Source organism: Macrobrachium rosenbergii, chromosome 47, assembly GCF_040412425.1.
Source record: "Macrobrachium rosenbergii isolate ZJJX-2024 chromosome 47, ASM4041242v1, whole genome shotgun sequence".
NCBI classification, from domain to species: Eukaryota; Metazoa; Arthropoda; class Malacostraca; order Decapoda; family Palaemonidae; genus Macrobrachium; species Macrobrachium rosenbergii.
Genome location: NC_089787.1, coordinates 12,817,646 through 12,840,426, shown reverse-complemented (window position 1 = coordinate 12,840,426; position 22,781 = coordinate 12,817,646). Strand labels below are relative to the sequence as shown.

At 38.0% G+C, this 22,781-nt stretch overlaps 1 protein-coding gene and 2 long non-coding RNA genes across 3 annotated transcripts in view; 1 reads left to right on the top strand and 2 right to left on the bottom strand.

The window, feature by feature from the left end:
• Positions 1–472: 472 nt before the first annotated feature.
• On the top strand, positions 473–12,827 carry LOC136830548 (uncharacterized). The gene is made up of 3 exons (XR_010850654.1): positions 473–552; positions 7,169–9,716; positions 11,275–12,827. It is a non-coding gene; the product is annotated as an uncharacterized lncRNA (long non-coding RNA).
• Positions 12,828–14,931: 2,104 nt separating this feature from the next.
• LOC136830934 (uncharacterized) lies at positions 14,932–16,451 on the bottom strand. Its single transcript, XR_010850765.1, has 3 exons — positions 15,930–16,451; positions 15,536–15,826; positions 14,932–15,400 (listed from the first exon to the last, which is right to left on the bottom strand). It is a non-coding gene; the product is annotated as an uncharacterized lncRNA (long non-coding RNA).
• An 89-nt stretch (positions 16,452–16,540) lies between these two features.
• LOC136830547 (uncharacterized) overlaps positions 16,541–22,781 on the bottom strand; it is a 28,023-nt gene continuing 21,782 nt past the window's right edge. The window contains exons 2-4 of the mRNA XM_067090058.1: positions 17,425–17,550; positions 17,084–17,226; positions 16,541–16,921 (exon numbers count right to left, since the gene is read on the bottom strand). Coding sequence (XP_066946159.1) covers positions 16,779–16,921; positions 17,084–17,226; positions 17,425–17,489 — 351 coding nt within the window. The 5' untranslated portion in view covers positions 17,490–17,550 and the 3' untranslated portion in view covers positions 16,541–16,778. The remainder of the gene's footprint in view (positions 16,922–17,083; positions 17,227–17,424; positions 17,551–22,781) is intronic.

The window sequence follows — 22,781 nt, the reverse complement described above, 5'->3', positions numbered from 1 at the left end:
CTCGGAATTCAAACCTTGTTCTCCAACCTTGGACTGTGCCATACCCATTGTACCTTGGCCTTCCATGGTCTTGGGTTTGAGTTCCCTTGCCTGAGGTTACAATCAGGCATTTATCATATTTTTCGTTCACTTTTTTTTTTTTTTTTCGAAAAGTGTAGGACAGGCTGATGAGAAAGCAAAAGTTGCTTGGTGGATTATCAGGGAAGTGCCATCATCTTTACCTGATCTTTTCCTATTGAGCATTTTATTTCTAAATCCATCCTGACTGTCCTCCCCCATTTGTTGTGGCAAACCTGGTGGATTTCATTTGCCCTTTTTTTTCGAGGACATAAGACACATTTATTTATACTTTCAACAGAATTTTTGGACATGGAAATTCTGTTGTTGTTGATGGTATTGTTTTTTGTTCTGTTGAATTTTACAATGTTACTGTTGTTATAAGTCTATTTATTAGTTTCAATACAGATTTTATGATGTTAATTTTAATTCTTTCAGGAGACGTTGATCTTTCGGGAGATGTGGAGCTGAACCCTGGGCCTATTACTCATTACAGTAAGATAAATTGCAAAGTATTTTACTCAAATATTTGAGGCTTAAGGTCAAATTTTCTTGATATCCAGAGTCATGCCCATAACTACATTTTGATGTTTTTATCTGAGACTCTTGTAAGTAGTAACAAGTCAAAGGTTGAGTTTTTAATCCCAGGGTTTTGATGGCCTTGGCTTTATTTATCATTGTAACATCCCACATGTGCAAGGTGTGGCTGAATACACCAAGTCTGGACAACCTATTTATTGTCAGAAAAATTTGGAGTGTAATTGCCATGAAGTTCTTTATTTATTTAGTTTAAAATTTTCAGTAAGTTCTACAATGTTTACGTAGTTCTGTTCTCTGCAATCCAGATATCATCAATTCATATATGACTGTCTATGGGAAAGGATCAGTTTGGCTCAGTCACAGGATTCAAAATTTTTATTTGTGGAGACTGTAATGCAAAGCACAGTGAGTTGCTAAATTCAAGTTCCACAGATCAACATGGCCAGTCTGCTCTTGAGTTCTGTGTATCCTCCAATTTTGTCCAGCTAATTGAGGAACCCATGCATGTTTCTGGTAATAGATTAGACCTCATATTCACAGATGTTCCAGCTATTGTGAAGTCCAAGGTCTGTGAATATACAGGCACTTCTGATCATTGCACCATTGAGATATATCTCAATCAGTATATTCCTAATGCCACTATTGGAAAAACTGTCTGGCTAAAATCCAGAGCCAATTGGGATTGCATTATTGAATCTTTTCAGGCACTTAATATTTCAGATGCTATATTAGATCCTGATCCCAAGAAGAAGTTAAATGAAATGCTGATGGCTATTTTAACAAGGTATATCCCTAGAAAGGTCATCAAATTTAGGACAGATGACCAGCCATGGTTTGATGATACATGTAGACAAGCCTACCATGACAAACGGACCAAATTCAATGCATGGAGACAAAATCGTACGAAAATTAACCATTTTTGTTGAGTCTCACCATGCTGCGAATAGAACCTACCATACAGCCGAGAGCAATTACAATAATTCCTTAAAAAGGAAACTTGAAGGAATTTACCATGACAAGATTCTATAAATTTTATGTCATGTAGTACAAAATGAGCCCAAAATTAACCAGTTTTTGTTCCAAAGAGCTGCCATATCTGCAGACTGCAGTAACCATACAGGACAAGAAATTCCTGTGCTCTCCAAAGTTGCTGAAAACTTATTTTTAAGCACTATATAAGTATGTGTAATCTAAAGGAATTAGCCAAGAGTCAATATGACAGTTAGGTATCTGACTTGACAGGCCATTTGCAAGGGAACCTTGATAAGGGTTTTGAGTGCAGAGTAATTCAGATAGACTTTAGTGCTGCTTTCGATTTAGTAAATCACAAGGCACTTATTTTTAAAGTAAAGAATCTTGGAGTGGGTGGATATGTTTTAGGTTGACTCAGGATTTCCTTACAGGTAGGCAGCAGCAAGTTGCTGTGGATGGGATCTTTAGTGAACCAAGACCTATTTTGTCTGGAGTTCCACAAGGTAATCTTCTTGGTTCATTGTTATTTTTAGTGTATACAAGTGATATGGTTGTTGGCCTGGAAAACAAGATTGTTCAGTATGCCAATGATGCACAGCCAGGTCTCCACTTATGAGAAATGAAGCTGCCCTCAGCTTCAACTGGGACTTGGACCGGATCAGGGAATGGAGTAATCAGTGGGGTATGAGGCTGAACTCCAGTAAAACAAAAACACTATTGATTAGCAGATCTTGTTCAGATTTCTCACCCCATCCTCCCCTTCAGGTGGATGGAACTTTGCTGAATGAGTCTGAAGCTTTTAACTATTCTAGGTGTATATTTGACTGACATCTAACTTTTGAGAAACATCTAATGAAAGTTTCAGCAAATGCTGCACTAAAGTTAGGTATTGTTCGTAAGGTCTCACATATTTATGACAGTGATAAAATCAGGGCAACCTGTTTTAAGCTCATTTGTGCTTTTTATTGTACACAATTGGGGCAGTATGATGGGAACAGATTTGGAGGTTATTAAATGAAACTCGACTTTCCTTAACCTAATTTATTACCGTAATACTACAGTGACCATCAAAAAGAATGTTAACCTAATTTATCAATCTTAAAACTACAATGACCATCAAAAAAACTTTAACCTAATTAATTACCTTAAATATAAGTTTAGTAAACATGACCAACATACAATCTCAAACACTTCTGGTTCAAAATAAAAGTCACATACTCTTATCCCCAATGTCTTTCACATAAATAAGTTCTGATAATCTCCAGTCGTGTTGAAAATTGGCCTGGAAAAAACAATTAATTGCCACGAGTTTAGCAGACTGCTTATGACCAAAGTCAACAGCAATGTTTGAGGGACCAATTAACTTATATCTGTCTAACTTTTCCACTGTTCAGAGTTCTCCCACACTGTAAACACTGGTCACCCCAGCACCTACTCCTTATGCTCACAGGGCCTCCGGCTCCCTAACAACTGAAATGACACTTTGCCCCTAGTTCACACAAGTAGTGCCTCCAGCCAATTAAAACGAAATTACTACCCTTACACTTGAAGGTTTCTGGATCTCAAAACTGAAGGATCATCTTATCCAGCACATCCTCCCAGTTCAGGTGGATGGAATCATGTTAGGAATCCAAGCTGGGTTAAGACTTCCTATTAAAGGTGAATTGCTCTCACAGTTCAGGTGAAGGGGAGCTGCTCCTATTTTTACACACTTGCACAAGCAAACTGCAAATAAAAAAGTAAAAATAACGATTAATTAAACAATCATACACCAATAACACATTCATAAACAACATATACACACAATAAACTTAATAGGGAAACAAAAAATTCAGTCAAATAAAAAAAACATCACAACAGCAAAAACATAACAATTAATTCATACAAACCCAAACTTAGCCTACCACAACTAGAATACTGTTCTCTGGTGTGGATATCTGCTTCTGCCAGAGATTTATCTCTTAGAATGGTTTGTGGTGGTAGGTTTCTGTTTCCTATAGTAGCAGTCATGACTTGGACCATCAACGGATGGTCTCTTGTTTGTTACTTCTCCATAAGCTGTATTTCAACAGAGATCTTCCACCCACATTTGATCCCTGTTCCCCTTTACTTGCCAAGAGCAACCTGATTTGCTGATCAGCACCACTAATATGCAGTAAATGTGCCTCGCTGTCGAACTTCTCAGTTCCAGAGGTCCTTTATTCCTCACACCATTGGACTGTGGAACAACCTCCCAGAGGATGCCGTGTAATTGGAACTTAAGAAGTTTAAGCAAAGATGCCATACATTACTACCCTAATATATTCTCCTTGCATTTTAATAGATTTTTTCTCTTTAAGTAAGTAGGATCTCTTCTTTCTGTATTTCCCTCTACCTTGTCTTACTTCTTCCTAATGAACACCATATTCTTTGGAAGCTTGAATTTCAAGCCTATTGCCCCTGTGGGTTTGTTCCATAGGAATAAGTTTCATCTTCTGAATAATAATAATTAAGAGGCACAAATTCAGTTTTGTTCCTGATCAAGTTGCATTTTCACCTGGGTGGAAGGAAGGAATATTTCTGTTTTCCTCACTTGTGCCACGAAATGTAGCAGATCAGCTGAAGCGGGAGGATCAAGTTATGTCTTTGGAATGGATTTTGCATCCACAAGTCGGCAAGGGTCGATGGGAGTTCTAGATCTCTTTGCCACAAGATTCTACTTTTGTCTGCCAGTTCAGGCTCCAAAAGCTCGGGCAGTAGATACATGCTGTTGGACTGGTTTTATCTGGACCTCTAAACTTTCCCCTTTGGCTATGATTCAAAGGTTTCATACAAATTCTGGCTAACAGCGAATTCGCACATAACCTTGGTGACTCATGCATAGGTGCCATGCAGGAAATGGTTCCAAATTTTCTGTCTCAGCTGATAGAATTCCTGTGACCATAACCACTAAGGATAGATCTTCTCATGCTCCCTGGATGCATGAGGTTTCACCAGAACCTTCCTTGCTTCAGCTGACCATGTGGATACTCGTGATTGTCTACAGTATTGTGAATAAGAGGTTTTCCCAAGGAGTGGAGAAGAGCAATCATTAATTTTAGAAGCAATCAACTAATGCACTGTATGAGAGACTGTGGTCAGTCTTTAGAGCTTGGTGCTTTTCCAAGAGGATGTCTGGGACAGATACCTCTATAATAACCGAATGAAGTTCTTTACTAATTTGCACTACATTAAAGGTTTGTCTGTTCATGCTATTAAAGGGTGTTGCTTCACATTAGCATCCGTATTAAGACATTCTGGTTTGGATCTCTCTGTTAACCTGGACATTAAGGAAGCCTTTATTTTCTTAAATCTAGATTTCTTAATGTCCGATTAAACATAATGTAATGCTAATGTATTTAAGTATGCCTCTATTTAAACCCTTAAACTCAGCTTTCGTTAAAAAACTTAATGATTAAGACTGGTTTTTACTGTCAGTGAACTCCAGGATTTCTCCTTCAGTGTGGCCTTTACTTCCTAAGGGACAGTCCTTCCTTCTTGCCCTACTTCAAGGCAAAGAATGAATATTAGGTCTTGGGCTCTTTCTCGTTTTCTAAAGGCAAAGGACTAGGGACCTCAGACAGCTTTCTAAATTGGATTGACCTATGGCAAAAATTGCCATGACCTCTCTGTTTGAGAACCTGGCCAAGGAGGCACACACTAATCTAGACCCCTCTTTCTTACCACTCCTGAAGGTAAGCTTCGCTAGGTGAGAGCAGTGACAGCTATCTTCAATTTCGAACCGTGAGTGTTGTCAGTGTAGCCCAGTGAAGATGTAACTCCATATTTGCCTCTCACTATTTTCAAGATGTTGAGATTCAGTACAAATCATGCAGAGCACTTTTGCCCCTTGTATGATGGGAGTTCGACTCCTGAATGATTATGGTAGATATACTCTAGCCTTTCCTATTTACACAGGAAATTTTTTTCGGCAGTAAGGTGCCATTTTGAGATAGGTAAGAGTCTTCATTCATTTACTGTCTTTGCTCTGCTGGCCTAGGCACAAGGCCTTTTGTTCCACTTTGAGAGTGGTATCCCTTGCAAGGAGCCTCCAGCATCTTTCAGAGGTCCTTGCAGCCTAATGAATTATTCCTCTCTTGGCAACATTATTAGCGGATGGATCCTAATCATTAGGTAAGAAGTGCCTTATTCCTGGTGGAATTTTGTTGTATCCTCGGGGGTTTTAATTATTAGTCCTCACACCTTTTTCCCTCCTCCTCTTCAGTGTGCAAACCAGCTATCATAATACAGAGGTGAGATTCATTTCAGAAACAAATTTTTATAATAAAATTTATTTTTTAAATACCTGTGTTATGTATCATCCCCAACCTCCCCACTCGTGGATGGAGAAGAAACAATGATAAAAAAAGAGGCTTGAATCACCCAAAGGGATGGGTTACAAGACAGTTCAAACTAAATGATCCTATCAATTTTTTTAGTTTTCACACTCCATCATCCTCCCGCTTGATGCGGAAATTACAACTATCATAACAGAGAGGTATGTATTTGAAAAATTAATTTTATTATAAAGATTTCTGTATCTGATTATCATAATAATAGCTTTACCTAAGTTTTTAATTGGGGAGACTGATTTGCAAATGTTAAATTGAATCAAATGTATAAAAAGTAACAGAAATTTTGTTTAAATGTACTATTCGAAGCCAGGTTATTTGATGACTAGATAGGGAAGCCATGGTTCTAAGGCAGACAACCTTTATTCATTCAAAAGTGTTGGCTATGTGGTCGCCAAGTGGCAAAATTATAGCCATCTTGAGGTAACCCAGGATATACAGTCATTTAATTAACCTTTGTGCATTGATTTAATCAAAATGTCTTCAGTACATTCTTATTTGAATTTGCTGTTAAACATCAAGCTCCACTAATGTACATAAAAAGCAATTGGCTCATTGCATAATTAAACATTTCCATGCCTCTAATTAACCACTGGTGCAGATTGCTGTTATTTTCAGTTTCCTATTCTGTTTGTTGCTTTTTTACAGAATTATGGCCAATAAGAAATTACTCTATTTTCCCATGACAAATTCTTGTTGGTATTTTGAGAGGAACAACCTCAGGTGTTGAAAACTGTTGAGGTACTACAAACACTGGAATGAGTGAATTGTTTTGGAATAGTTTAATAACTGGATTTCTGCTTCTGCCTTCCAATTTGTTTATTTACTTGCTTTGCCAAGCAAGAGTGTCTTATTCCTTGTGAGGTGTTGATATGATGCACTGGCCAACACTGTGTTTCTCTTATTCAGGTTTCCGAAAAGGGCTGAATGGTCTTGATGCTGTTTATGTTAAAAGTTGTGGGCACAGTACCCATCATTTTATGTATTTATCATTGCCCATTGTGTATATAATCATCTGTTCTTTGATTTGGCTTTAATCAAAATTGTTCTCTTGCTTTATGTCTAGACAAGGACATTTATTCTTTGCAAATTTATGATAAATTTAATGGCCTTGTCTTTTTTTTTTTCATGTGAATGGTTTCCTGTTGTGAATACAGTAATGATATTAAAATGTTCACTTGAATGCACAAATTATGTGACAGTTTTTAAATCCTTTTTTTTTATTACAGTTTGTTTGAGGAAGGCAGTCACCATCTGTGAAGATCCACGAGGACAAACATGTTCAAGATGAAGGTTTTTCTTTTTAGAGAGAGATATCCAGTCAGAAATTAACGGAAACTTAGTTCATTTTTGCACTCTTGAAAAAGTTTCAAATCTGCAAGTTGTGTTTTGTCCCTCATTCAAGCTTGGAATCTGATGTATCTTTACTGATTCTTCAACTCCCAACCAACATTTGTGAAAGAAATTGGGCCAAATCTTTATTTTCCGTTAATCCTGTAATTAAATTTTGAATGAGTTGCAACATGTTAAGTGAGATCTTGTATGAAAATGAAAACCAACATTTTGTGTGAGCTGTATGAGTTAATGTCACCTCAGTGGGTTGGTTAAACTGTTGATTAATAATGCTAAACATTGAAGCCATTGGTTTAGTTCTGTTGGTGTAGAAGTTGAAGATAGTCTGCATAAGTTTTATATTGAATTTTGCTGAAATTAGTTCAATTAATATGTCAGTTTTTTTTTATTGATTTACATACTAATAATATTGAATGAATCTATATGCTGTATATGCTAGGCATTGACATATATGCTGAACTTTTATTCAGTAATTGTGTGTATTTTATCAGGTGCAAAAGTGTCATTATGTTGATATTTTGATCATTTTTTTTAACAAATTATATTTGTGGTTTCTTCAACCTCACTGTTTGTAAAAAGGTAGTGTGCATCTTGGCTAAATGTTCAAGTGATTAGTTCAGTCCTTTATAAGAAATTTGATGGTTTTAAACATTTAAATTTTTTTATAAGTTTTGGTTTACCATCATATCTGTATTTTACTAACATTCTGGCCTTCTTCATTTCCTTTTGGCAGACCACCAAGTAGTCATTTGCTAAGTATAAACTTAGTATTTACCTAGTATATACTTGTCTTTCCACTGTTACCAAGCTGTCTTGAGGATAACTGACTTTAAGTTGTGGGTTTTCTTTGTTCCACAGAGTTGTGTTTTGAAGTAGAATAATTGTTGTTCTTATGCAATTACTTGAGTAAGGAAGTTTGTTCATGTGGATGATAAATTAAGAGCCTTCAACTTTACCATGCTTTTGTGTGTGTTGGTTGGTAAGTTTCTTTTCCACTAATTTCACTCTGGGTTACCAGTAGGAGGCTGATACTGTAATTGCAATTGCTTGATCCTGTTTTTTCAAGTTGGAGATCTGGTCAGAGTTATCAGGGTTTCGTTTTTGAGGCTCAATTCAGGCCATCCAACAGGCCTCTTATTTGATGGTTAAGTTTTTTTTTTTTCAAGTAGCTCTGTTATGTCATCACTTGCTCTGATGCCTTTAGTTTCTTGAGTGTTGGTGCTTTTGCATCTTTAATCTCTGAAACAACTCGATAGCTTGAATGCTGTGTCTTCAAAAGTTTTGGCCTACTAGCCAAATACAATTTTCTCTCTTGCTTGCAGAGATGTTGCATATGTAGGCCTAGTTCACATCAATACCAAGGCTGTGGGTGGTAGGTTAGGTCTGGCCTAGTTTACTGGGTCCTGCAGATTGCTTGTTGAAACCAGTGTTCGAGGGAAAGCCTGAACTATTATATTAACTTTGATGGCCGATTCCACACTGTAAATTCCAAGGCGGCCTAGGATGCATTTGAGGTGATACCTGCATGCAAGTTAATCTTCTGGATTCCATTGAGTGTGTGATGACTAAAACTAGTCCTGAACATCCACAACAAAGCCCAAGGCAGACTTTTCAGTGGGTATTATCCTTCAGTCAAGTTAACAAATATTTAGTACATCAGGCAGTGACTGGTTGTACCTGGCTAAAGTAAGGGAACCTACTTATACGCAGTCCCATTTGGAAAAATGTGATTCCTGTAGCAATAGATGAAGACCCTTTTTACCATTTTTACTACTTGTTGTCATGCAAGTAAACTACCACAAGACATTTGCCCTCTTGTGCAGTTTCATATGGAATGTAAGCCCCCTTTTGCTCACTATCTTATTCGTGTGAACAGCCCTTGTATGTGCCTTTTAATGTTTTGTAATTTCATTGTTATTCTAAACTTGCTTCTCTTTCACTACTTTGTCAAAAGATTTGTGCCTTTAGGTTATATATGTGATTTCAGTTTCCTTGGCTAATTTTAATTCTGCTCGTTTTTCTCATTTGCTTCAATGGTCTGGTTAAACTCTGTTTATATTGAAAATAACAATTCACAAAGTTCCTTTAGTTGTGGTTTTCAAATCCCTTTTTTGAGGGTTGTTCATTCTTTAGTTACTTTGTTTTCTGCAATGGTAACTTTTTTTAGCATTCATTTTCATTTAGACATCACATCCAATGAATGCTTTATAGCATTCATTTGTCCGTGTTTGTCTGTCCACAAATGACTATTGTTTCCTGGGATTTTACTCATGGTATTGTGTTTGCTGTTTGTTGCTTTGCTTGTAAGATGGATGCATTTTGACGTTGGCACTAGGTCATTATGCCAGTTTTTAGGTATCGTGTTTTTAGATTTTTGTTCTTCATACATATATTTTTTTTAGATGCCATATATATATATATAAGGTAATATAAAACTGTATTTTACCTCTTGACATTTCATCACAGTTGGAACTTAAAGCTGCAGTAAAAATACAGCACTTGCCATGTCACCAGTTTTTTTCAGAGAAATTTTGGTTTGTTGAAACTTACTTTCCCCTATTGTCAGGTTTATTATTTCTTGTCCTGTTACGTAGTTTTACTTTGGCGTTGAATGTCCTTCAAAAACTTTTTACTGTTAAGTGGATACCGTATGCAGTATGCCTTATGCAGTCTATAAAAGTTAGGGCTAAAGGCTCTTTGAGGCAGTTCCTTTGGTCCTTAGCTGTGTTGCTTTCTGCTTTTTTGCTCTACATCCAAGTCATTTGGTCTCTTCCTAACTAGCCATCTTAGTTTCTTCAACTGTTTTAACTCGCTTAAGAACAAAACTAGAGTTCTTACCTCATTGAAGAAGTAAAATCTACGGATATATGCTCCATTAAAGAAGAAAATGTGGGAGTTTTTGCTGAGAAGCAAAAATTTAAGTTTTGTTATTTAATGAGGTACAGTAACACTTCAACATAATGGTCCCTAACTTACCGGTCTCCTGTACGTATCAGCTACATTGTTATGATTATTTTTTGCTATGCTCCCATTTTAGGTACAATACATTTTGAGATCAGTCTCTTGAATTGAATGTTCAGTGTGAAGTACAGGTTAGTTTAGGTTAGGAAAGATATGGGATTGCTGTTAACTGTAAGATACCTAGAAAGTGTTCAAGTGTGGGCTATATAATATAGGATCTTTTAGCAGACGTTATTACTTATTAGAAAGACCCCAAAATCTGGAATGTTTGTAGATTTTACTCCTGCAATTAAACAGAATTCAAGTTTTGTTCTTCAGTAATGTAAAAACAGGGGGAGGGGATTTTTATGCTACAGTGAAGTAAATATCAAGTTTTGTTTTTCCAGTGAGGTAAAATAAGTGAAGAAACTAAGACAGCTTCTCAAGAAATATTCGGTTGGTAGGAGTTTTCAGAAGTGCAACACATCCGGTTCTCATGTGATGTTCTGTTCCACCTTTTGTTTCTGAGTTCCCCTTCAGTTTGGCTAGGTCAGGCCCATGGGTGTCATATCCCAGTACCCTTTTAAAATCTGCAAACCTTTAGGACTTCACACTGAACTTGTGGTAGAAAAAAGCAAAAATCATGCTATGTGTATGCAATCCTTCTAATACTGATGAAAGTCACACATGATTTATGTGGTTTCAAAAGTTTGATAATTGGTAAACTCTTAAGTGAAATTTCCTTGTTTTGAGAAGAATCCATTCAAAAGCTAAAACATGCACAAATACCCTTTACGTTCATTATAAATGATGAGAAGAAATTGCTCAAAAGGCACCCGTATTATATGAAGTCTCACTTAACTGCAATAACACATTCTTTCTCTTTCTCTCTCCATTGAAATCAGCTTGATTGGCATAAATATTAAACATCCTTGAACCTAATGTAATATGATATAGTACCATAATTTGTTGTTACACCCCATCTGTGCAAAACATAACTTTTCTTCAATTCAGTTGCCATGTAGCTGATGGTGCTATTAAGTAATACACTCAATTTTCTCGAGGTCATAGTTAACTGCAAAAAATTAATTGCACTTTGTCTAAGAAAATTTTATAGCCACCCACTTGAATGTTCTTTGTTAGAATTACAGTACAGTACTTTAATTGCCATAACTACTTTCAGTGCATTGCTGTCAGTTATTTAATGTGAAAAGTCAACATTATCTTCGCAGTAATTTGCTTCCTTTAAGTTTTACTTTGTACAACAATTTGTATTTGTTCTAAGTCTCATGATTTTTCTAATCTGAAAACGTTTAAACAAGACTCCAAAGGCATTGTGGTTCACAAAATGTTCAGTGTTTTATCTTGAAGTTTGTGGCATTCTGAATCTGCAAGAAATTGCCTTAGTCATAAGAATAGCATATGAAAAATATACCAGACCAACAACATTCTTGCACACTTTGAAAGATTTTTAGTTGAGCTCTTAACTGCATAGCATTTTGGCACAAAGATTAACAGATGCTTAAGTGGGAAGTTGTGTATTATATGTAGAAGTAGACTAGAGAATTGAGGCATTGAAGTACCACAGAGAACAATTTCCCGGTCAGATCTCATGGAGAAGCTGGTGGAGACAATGCTTGCTTAAAACTAACTACTTTAAATTAGCACCATATTGTAAAAACGAAATAGCATTTTCCTCTCGAAACATTAGCAATTTCAGTAAAGCCTCAGCCAGTGAGGAATACACATACAGTACTGTTACTGTAGAGGCGGACAAAAAAGCCTCGTTTTAACCAACACTTTGACTAGAATGGTATATTTATCTAGACAAGAGTAATTTTGCTGGAATTTTTATTTTATTTAGACAAGCAGTTTTGCTAAGATACTTGAGAGTTTGAATTTTTATTTTAAGAAAGTTTTAGAGTTGGTTGGTTGTTGTTCTCTCAGAGAGAGAGCAGTTGTGACAAGTTTTCTGAACAAAATTTTCTTGTATGCCTTGTTGGATTAAAGTTATGTAAAATTTGTTCAATTTCAGGTAATTTTGAAATTTTGCCATATGGATAAAAGAACTGGTTGTTGCTGTTTGAGTTATTATATAGATATTTTAAATGCCCAGGTTCGGAAGACGCTAGTATTTCTGTAATTCAGCTTTTGGTGTTGTCACAAGGTTGTCCTTTGTAACTGAAAAAAGTCAATTTGGGGATTATAGCTTAAATCACACTTTCAGAGACATGAAGTACTATTTACTCTGAAGGGAAAAATGTTTTGGAACTGTCATTGTTACAATCCCCAAATTTGGTTTTAATGTCCAAATTATACAGCAGTTTTATACATTACAGCATCATATTTTACAATGTACACATGCAGGATGTGCATATTATGTAGACTATATACCAGAGAGAACCATAGAGAGGTCCGACTTCCTATGTGCAGCGTAATTTGGCCGCCATTTTGATTGTGTGTAACTGGAGCTGCAGTGACAGCAATGTTTTGTAAACACATGCTCTGAGTGCACTGCAACCCACTGTAGGGCCAGCAGTTTGTCTTTATACTGGAACACAACAAACTGCCAATGTTTATTTATTTGACAGCTTTTATGATTGTTCATTTTATGGACGTATATCAGAAAATAAGGGGGTACAAATAGGCCTATATAAGTATGTAACAGTAAGAGGACCACTCAGATACATCACAGCTAAATGTGACTAGATCAGCAGAACAGACTTTGCTCCAAATAATACCTATTTAGTTAATTACTTAGTGGGATAAAAATTTTATTATTCTCAGATATTCTTACAGACATGTATGTGGTATATTTAGTGTATAAACAAAAATAACCCATAAATGTTTAAACAATTTTATTAAAAGTTCTGTAAAATAAAATGCATATTTTCAAACATTTAGGCTATGTAAAATTACCTGTGAAAGGACTGCATCTGGAAAAGTAATTATTGTACTTCAGTGTCATTAAATGATGGCAGATATAATAGGCCCCAGGAGAAGAACATGCTAGCAAAATGTCAAGCCTTCACAAATACCATGCCTTAGCAAGATATGTACAAAATGCTATGTCTCTGCACACAACCTATTGGAAATAGGTAGTATTTAATTACTAATCACGTACCACTACCAAAGGCATCAACACATACACATAGCACACACTGTTTAGCATTAAAATCACCACCAGTCCACCACCAAAAAGCATTAACACACACCAAGCTTAATCGAGTTAAACAGGGCTATACTTATCTGTCAGTGTGAAGACCTGTTAAAATACTTCATTTATGGGAAATTTTCAATAGTTTTCTGTTTTTACGTAATTTCTTTTCTTTGGATGCTTTATCTTGATTTTCAGTTGATATTTTAGTCTCATTGTAACATACAATTGCTTCATAAACTCTACACTTTGAGAACATGAAGGTGTACCTGTACACAAAAGATCACAGTTGACATTGGAAGCTGCTGCGGTTAGCTTTTGCAAAACATTGGGATACATTTCTCTGAATACACACTCCATCGACTCTGTGAAGATAAGCAGCTTGGTGGAAACAGTAGGTCTCTATCAATGGTGTAATTCTTGCACCTGAAGAATGTGTACTTCTCTGCCAGTTGAATTCTCTCTTCGTCGGTGGCTGCCCACATAGCACAGCAAGTATCACATGGGTATTTCTTGACAGCTCTGCAACAGAGGTAGCCTGCTAGGTATACTGCTATATTTTGCCTCTGTAACATCCAACTGTGGCTCATGCAACATCGCTGCACGTTTCTTTTGGGGTTGGTAAGCACTGGCTTGATGGGCCTAGGCTTTCATCTGCCTGAAAGTCCAGAAATTTACAAAATCAGACTACTATAATATTGAAAAGTTTGTCACTTAATACTGGCTTAGGTATTACAGTACGTAATATCTGACTTGTGCATACCTGAACTGCAGAGGTGTCCATGGGAGTTTCTGATTCTCCTGGGCTCTGATCACTACTACTAAATGAGCTAGCTGTTGAAGACTTCTGCAAAATAGAGTAAAGCATACAGGTCTATATGGTACCATTTAACTAAACCTTCGCAAAATTTAGTCTGTGGCTAATGTCCTCTAGATTTTCAAGGCAGTCTGTTTTAAAAAAAAAAAAAAAAATAACAGTACTTATACTGCTAGAAATTTTACCTTCTTCCGTCTGGATTTGAATGCTGGCTTAGCAGTGTATTCGCAGCTAACAGGCTGGGCTATGTAATGATGATCACACAAACCAGCAATGACTGGCACCTGGCTGGCTCCACCTATGACAGGCACCTGGCTGACTTGCGGAGCTGACACCTGGCTGGCTCCACCTATGACAGGCACCTGGCTGACTTGCAGAGCTGACACCTGGCTGGCTCCACCTGGCTGATGACAGGCACCTGGCTGGCTCCACTGACAGGCACCTGGCTGGCAGAGTTGACACCTGGCTGGCTATGACAGGCACCTGGCTGACTTGCAGAGCTGACACCTGGCTGGCTCCACCTATGACAGGCACCTGGCTGACTTGCGGAGCTGACACCTGGCTGGCTCCACCTATGACAGGCACCTGGCTGACTTGCAGAGCTGACACCTGGCTGGACCTGACTGGAGCTGACACCTGGCTGGCTCCACTGGCTATGACTTGCAGAGGCACCTGGCTGACAGGCACTTGGCAGAGCTGACACCTGGTTGGCAGGACAGGCACCTGGTTGACTTGCAGAGCTGACACCTGGCTGGCTCCACCTAGGACTGGCACCTGGTTGACTTGCAGAGCTGACACCTGGCTGGCTCCACCTATGACAGGCACCTGGTTGACTTGCAGAGCTGACAGCTGGCTGGCTCCACCTAGGACTGGCACCTGGCTGATTTGTGGAGCTGACACCTGGCTGACCTGTGGATCTGACACCTGGCTGGCTTCATCTATGGCTGGGCACCTGGCAGTAGTCTGGGGCTCCTGACTGGAAGAGATTGCCCAACTGAAGCAGGATGTGGGTTTCTGTTCGTTTGGTGTTAGTGTTGGCCCCTGCTGCCATAACACAATCAAGCACTCCCTGCCTGTAATCACAGCGAAAGTTACAGGCATTTGGGTTGTCATGATGCCCCCTTTACTATGGATCACAGCGAAGAAATGCTCTAAGATAACGTGTAGACAGGCTTTCTGCTCCCATGCCTAGAACTTACAATTAAAGTTCTTAATACAACAGAATTGCAAAGGTAACACTGGGTCACTATTAATTATTTACCTGTTAATATTCAGGGATGTACAGATTAATTATGATATACAATATTGTGCAAATAAAGAGTAACCTACTCTTCAGATCTTCCCAAAGTGGCTGGATGGCTGTCAGATTGTGTTTCCAACCACTAAGACTGGGGAGACCTCCACTTTTGTTGGCACAAACTATGGTGCCAAGCCATTCTCGACACTCCTGTAGCAACGGCATGTGGGAATCTTGTAGAGGTCTGTATTAACCACTGTTAAAGCAGTCAAACATCATGTTGAAAGTTTCAACATGATGTTTATGTTGAAAGTTTCAACAAACTGTGAAGTGACTCGGGCTCCCTCACCGAGTCTGCTGAGGTCCACCAGGGTCATCAAAACCTGCAAAGATCAAACATAATATACATTCATGGTAAAGCGTGAGGATATGTAATGTTATAAAGTGATTTTGTAATTATAACCTTATGTAATTTTTAATAATTACCTGTGTTGCAAGCGATACTTTCATGGTGGAGAAAGGCGTGAGAAATATGTGGTCTCTAGTGAGCCGTGGGCACATCCTTATTGGCCTACTGGAGTCGTGCTTGTACAGCTCAGCTATATGTGACCAGTCAGCCAGTTTGTCTCCAATAAGAAACCCATGGTTCCGTAAATTGTTTCTCACACTTTTGATCAGGTGAGGTGTGTCATACAGATAGTACACTTTGTTGTTGTTTACTTCAAAGTATGGGTGTGTGGGAGTAACACCAAGTTGTTTCACTGCTGCGGAATTGTTTGTGCCTTGGTCTGTGACAAAAAGCAAACTGGGATCAGTCCTGTGTTCATGACATGTTTCACACACAGCTTCAAGTACTCTTGTCTTCAGTACTTAAGGTTTCACAGATCCTGCACTAAGGAAATATCCAATGGGTTGCTTCCATTTGCCAGTTATGCTCCTCAGCATGAAGACCCCTGCATGATTGGCTGTCAAACCATCACAGTCTAGGCCTTCTACTGAATCTGATGACACATTTTCTTGAAGAGCCATTTCATCAAAGGATAGACACAGTTTGTCAGTAGGATTTTTCAATCCTCCATTTGTGCTGCAACATGTACAGAACAGAATCATGCCAGCCTTCTTCAATGCTGATCTTATTAAGTAAATCAACCAGCGTGCTTTTGGATGGTAGCGTGAACACTTTACTAAGGATTCTGTAAGCCTTTGGGCTGGCATTCTTCAATTGCAGGGCAACACTCTTTCGCGCAGTCACTCCATCGGATGCCATTCTTGTGTCTTCCACTGACCTGCAGTTGTTCAATGACAAATTTGGCAGCCAGTGGTGGCAGACATTGTCTAATTATGGCATACACTTGTGTCATGGCTGTCTTTGGGACCACCTTCTTTTTGCAGTCTTGACAACCTTGTTCTCAGTGCCTGCACTTTCCTCTTTAAACCACACTGCTGTGTCGACACCTCTGCTTCAGCTTGAGCAGTTTCTGTAATTAAATTAGAAAAATTTGAGTTTATGCTTCATAGCACACATCTCAACACACACCATGAGCACTATCTTTGATCCTTAATCATCACACTGAGGCTATACTGATTTTAGGTGCAAGGATTCCATATGCTAGATAACTATCACAGTTAAAATTTATTACCATTCATGGAACTGCTGTCATGGTCTTCTACTGCAGCAGACCATCCCCGATCGTGTGGCTGCTTTCTCCTCACATCACCACTCTTTTGGGGGTTAGGGCAGTCAATCAACCACAGTATGCTATTTGGCAGCAACCCAGATTTCCTGTAATTTAAAATATATCGTCTTCTATACATTCTTCCAGGTTCCACTCTGCAGAAAAGACTAGAATAACACAGTGTGACAAAAGTGATCATGTACAATCCATGGTTTGTTATTAATAAGTTGGTGAGCCATGGTGGCAAAATACAGTATTGGCCTGTAGTCAACAACAATAAAATGTGGGTATTCCCCTGTAATTACCTGTCATTGGGGTTTTTGAATTGGGATGTGGCAAAATGATCACTGCAAACTCTGCGCCACTTCATCTGATCTGGACTTTTGCCTAGCAGGTCCTCTCTCCGAAGGTTTCTAATCCATTCTGCACACCTGAAATAAATTCAGTAGTTCCAGGTTATGGTAGATCTAAGCCGGCTGTCTGCGGTGAGCTAGGCTATGGCAGTTGACGTTTTTCTATAGAGCTTTATCTGCTGAACAAGAATTTAAAGTAATATTTTGTTGCTTGGCTGTAATTAAGCAGTAAATTATCTTAGAACTGGTGTGGTAAAACCCTGAGAATAGCTAACAGTAAGGGGGACCCACTGGGAATTCAGAGTTTTTGGTGGGGTAAATAACTTGGGAAAAGGTTTGGGTATCTTATTGTTGTATTTCCTGTTATATATGTCATTTGGAACACGAAAAACAAGCATAAAAAGAAGGGTGAATAAATGGATAGTGGGAGCCGTTCCAAAGGCACTTTTCATTCATTACTAGTACTACTGATTCTAAGCCTTAACACGCATGCGCTAGCTTTCGGTTCACCAATCAGCAGCTGCCGGTTTTCTGCGCTTAACGAGAGCTGCGAGAGACTGGCAATTGACGTTTTCCTGTGTTATTTTACTTGAACAAGAATTTAAAGTAATTACCTCTTGCCAGAACATACGAGCTTGCAGGAATCTTTAAAAATGCAGATAAGGCGCGCAGCGCCGTTCTTCCATGGCGACCTATAGAGGCCACCAAAGTTGAAAGTAGAAATGGTAATGTTTTGTTTCCCGTTTACGAAAGCTTCGAATAGTGTGCAGTGGAGCTAGACTATTGCAATTGACGTTTTTCTGTTATTTTACTTGCTTTACAAGAGTTTAAGGTAATATTTTGCCGGTCAGCTACTGCTAAACTGTAATTTACCCTTGAGCTGTGTGCGACCCACTGGTACAGACGTGCAGTTTTCAAGGGTCAATTACATTCTAGTTACAGCCTACTGGCAAAATATTATTTGAAATTCTTGTTCAGCAGGTAAAATAACATAAGAAAACGTCAGTTGCCATAGGCTAGCTCTCCGCGGACAGCCGGTTTAGAATTACCCAGGTTATTTTTCATACATGATGATATAAAGAGACTGATCTATGATATTACATTGTATATACTGTAGGTACAGCAGCAAGCTTACAAACAACTACAGTGTATAGGAGCTGCATGATGGGACTGACTGTGATTTTAGAATTTTGCATCAGCTTTTATAATTGCTTTGGGGTAGTTTTATGAATAAACATTCTATCCCACACATCCTACATGGCCTATCTGTCTGTTTACAAGAGTAATCATTATGAAAGTGAGGTGTAATGAACAATAATGAATAGTATATAGCAGTAAACAAGCTGCTTACAAGCAGATGGGCTGACAAACTAATGTGCTCACCTCGTGTTGTCCTTTGGAAAAGAGTAGAAGGCCACTTTGTTTGTTTTTGTATACTTTGTACAGTTAATGGCAGAACACACTCTTCCTTTTGATCCAGAAGTTTTCTTGGTGTGGCCTGTGTAGTAGTGTAAATGATCCATGGAGAGATAATTTGGTGTAGACTCAGCTGCAGTGACAGAATGATGTGTCTTTAGCAACCTCCAGTTACACACAATCAAAATGGTGATGCTCAGCCAATTACAATGCAGCACATAGGAAGTCGGCCCTCTCTATGGTTCTCTCTGCTATATACTATGCTATCCAGCTTGTATTATGCTAAAGATAAAAAGGCCCATAAAAACACACTATAGTCACGTTGCAACCAAGTATTTCGGACACCAGTACTTCTGTAATCCTGATCACGGGTGAAATTCACCAGTTATCAGGAATACAAAAGTATTGGTATTTGAAATGGTGTTTTTATGAGTTTTTAGCTTCATAGTGCACGTTAGATTACAGTAAGACATTCATGTATCATGATATATATGTACTGTAATTATGCATTTTGACATGTGATGTAATCATGAATTGTGACGTGTTGTATAGTCAATTCAGTGAATTGTGCTGTAATCATGAATTTGACATATGCTGCTATCATGTATTTCGACAGATGAAATTTACAAAATAGTACTCAGCAAGGAAATAAATTCTAATTACAGTACTTAAACAACATGCTTTCATTTTCCTGAAAACCAAAGTATATGAAAATATTATTACAAAGTAATTTTTTTTCTACCAATACTTGAGTGTCCCCCCGAAATAGGGCTGACCTCATAAAACTTTTTTTTTTTTTTTTTTTTTGTGGTACAAAAGAGCTTTTTAAACAAGGGCCTTACAAACCAGAAGACTTGTATAGAAGTCAAACAGTCCCAGGGTAAGTCATGATGAGTGTGTTTTGTGTCGTTTCTCTAAATGGGAACTGAATAAAGTACTTGGCAACACAGTAACCCAGTCACCAAAACTTCTTCCAGCTGGTTAGCATTCACTTAGTCTGAAAAGGTTCCTAACAATCTAGAGAAACGAAACTTGAGACAGGAACATTGACATTTTTCCTAAATGAAATTCAGAGAGGTTTTAAATTACAGAACCAGAAATAGTCTTGGATATGGGATACAGGAGGACTTGAGAAAATTCCGCTGTCACTCTTGTTCCTTTTGTTTTTTTTTCAAGTTCCACTTAACTAACTTGACAGCATATTTGCCTCGTAAAAGACTACCTGAAGTAATAAATGGAATAAAGACTTGAAATTCATTCAGTGAGCTAAGACCATTTTTGGTAATGCAGTTTCATAATGTCTTCAAAGAACAGACAGTCAAAATGCCTCCCACTTATCATTATGACGTAGAGAATGCTATGCATGATAAGTATATTAAACACAAGACCAGTTCTTGGGTATCAATACCATGAAGCTGAATGGTGTCCTCTTTATAAAATGATCTACAGAAGGCCAATTTAGTTTTGTTACATAACCTGACTTCCATAATGCAATGCATAGCTTCAAAATCTAAGCAAAGTTCATGAAGATGGAAATATTCAGAAGCCGGGAACATAGCCATAGCTCCTTCACACTTCTTTGAGAGTGACGACACTTGGATAAGTAGAAGAACGTTCGAACTCCACAAATGCCAAATCCACCAAAGAAAGAATGAATCTCAAAAACGACTTCAATAGTCAGGTAAACGTTTCCCTGAGGTTATGATCAAACATTTGATTATAAGGAAAGTATTTCATTACTTTTGAAGAAGATATATATGTCTAATTTGCCCTTAATACGAACTGCTTTTACGTGTTCACTCAATAAAACATAAGAATTAGGTTAAACTGTATTAATTTGTGTGGTTCACGCAGTAATAAACTGATAGTCTATTTATATCACTGCATCAGTAGAAACACTGTAAAGCCACTTGAAGCCAACACAGTAAGTACAATACCATATCCAGGTAACGTTACTATTGTGAATATTGTAACTTGTTTAATGCAAGGTATTAAAATGAGTATATCTTACATAACCTTAGCTGTTATATTATCTTACATAACCTTAGTTAAAGAAAAAGACATCAAAAGCAGTAACTTGTGAATGTAGCAATTTATTCAGTACAAATTAAAAACCACTTAAATGAATGTGAATGAAATATCATTAATGTTCAGACATTTTTGGTTTACTTAAACATCAACCAAGTCACCACTGTAGGCAGGAGTCCTTATTTTAATCATATTTTATTATATCAGGAGAGCAGAAGCTCCCCAGAAAGCAGTAAGACCAAACACACGTCCAAGAGTTTCGATTCACGCGATGCTTCTCGTATGAGCAACAGAGTTCGGAAAAGGGGATGCCATCAATGAAGGGTACTACCCTGACACCCCTGTAGCTTCACCCCAGCCAATAAGGTGTCAGATCGGACTGTTGTCACATTCCCCTTACATTGACGAGTTAGCACAGGCAGTGCCCGCACCAAGGGAAGGCTCTGAAGGACGTACCATTGGTATGAAGGTAACCCTAGACATCAAAAAGTAGCATTCAGATACCCTCCTTGAAGGACAACTACCTGACCTTTACATTAAATGAAAATGGCTGTGTATACTAAACCTGTTTCCTGCATGTTCTGTAGGTTAAAAGACATAAAAATATTGGTCCCGTAATGGTCTCTCTGTGCAAACAATACAGTGTCCAGCCTAAAATATCTCTCGAATGGAATTACTTGAAAGCAACACCTGCATGAAGTATGAAAGAGTTCCAACCATTAAATGAAAAGTTAAAAACTAAAAGAAAAGCAAAGTAGATCAAAAGCTCTTCTTCAAGGCTTCACTTCATTCAACAAGGAAGACTACTGCTATGTACAACGGACCTATTTTGTACAAGAGGGCCCCAAGCAACAAGCATGGAAGCAGCCTCATAGGCTGTGAAGACAACCTTAAGTAAATCACTGGAAAAGGGCAAGAGAGAGCTTACCAACCACGGCCTGTATCGACTAATTCGAAAAATAAAACCCCCAACAAAACAGACAGATAACCTTCTTGACTGTAGAACATTACAGTTATTCTTCTAAAATCCTCATCCACATACAAAGACCTCCATGACTGTTAACACAACTGCTTCCCGAAGTAATCAATTATTCTGTCCTCCCAGAAACAAAACGAGACGTTTCTTCTAGAAGTATAGAGCAACACAAGAAGTAGTTATCAACAGCACATTAATAACCAATACCTAATAAAAATGACGGATCAGAACATTACTGCAGGAGTCTCAGTTCAAGATTTATTTTTATTTTGCAAGAAACTGAGTGATTCTGGACAGTTCTTGCAACCTAAAATGGTCCTAATATAGATCACCAGAGCAATATAGGAACCAGGGAGGTACAACTGTCTCAGAAACCATATGAAAAGACGGGTTGAAATGAATAGCATATTCGGGGCACAGACAATAAACACCAAAACAATGAGTGTCAACATAACTAGATTCGAAGGTAGGCCTATGTAGGAATTCAGAGGAGGGAAGGACCTGACCTCAATTAGCATAAAAATCAATCCTCTGCTTCGTCACTTACAAGGAAGCAGAGAGCACAATGTGGTAGTGGCTACCACAATTTTTAAGACTTTCCAATCAGTATATAAGCCCCAAATCTTTAGCTACACCCTACTGATAACAACATTCTCTGTAAGCTTGTAGACTTATCAATGGGCTCCACAAAATTTGGAACTACAAAGCCATCAAGGAGCCCCCATTTGCAAGAGCAAAATCGTAGAAGCATACCATCCTATTTCAGTTACTAAATGGTGACCCAAATATACTATATTACCAAAATCAAGAACAATAACAACAACAACAAAAGACATCCATTCACCGATGGCATCTTCTGCAAACAAGTTTTTAATAACTTAGGTATCGA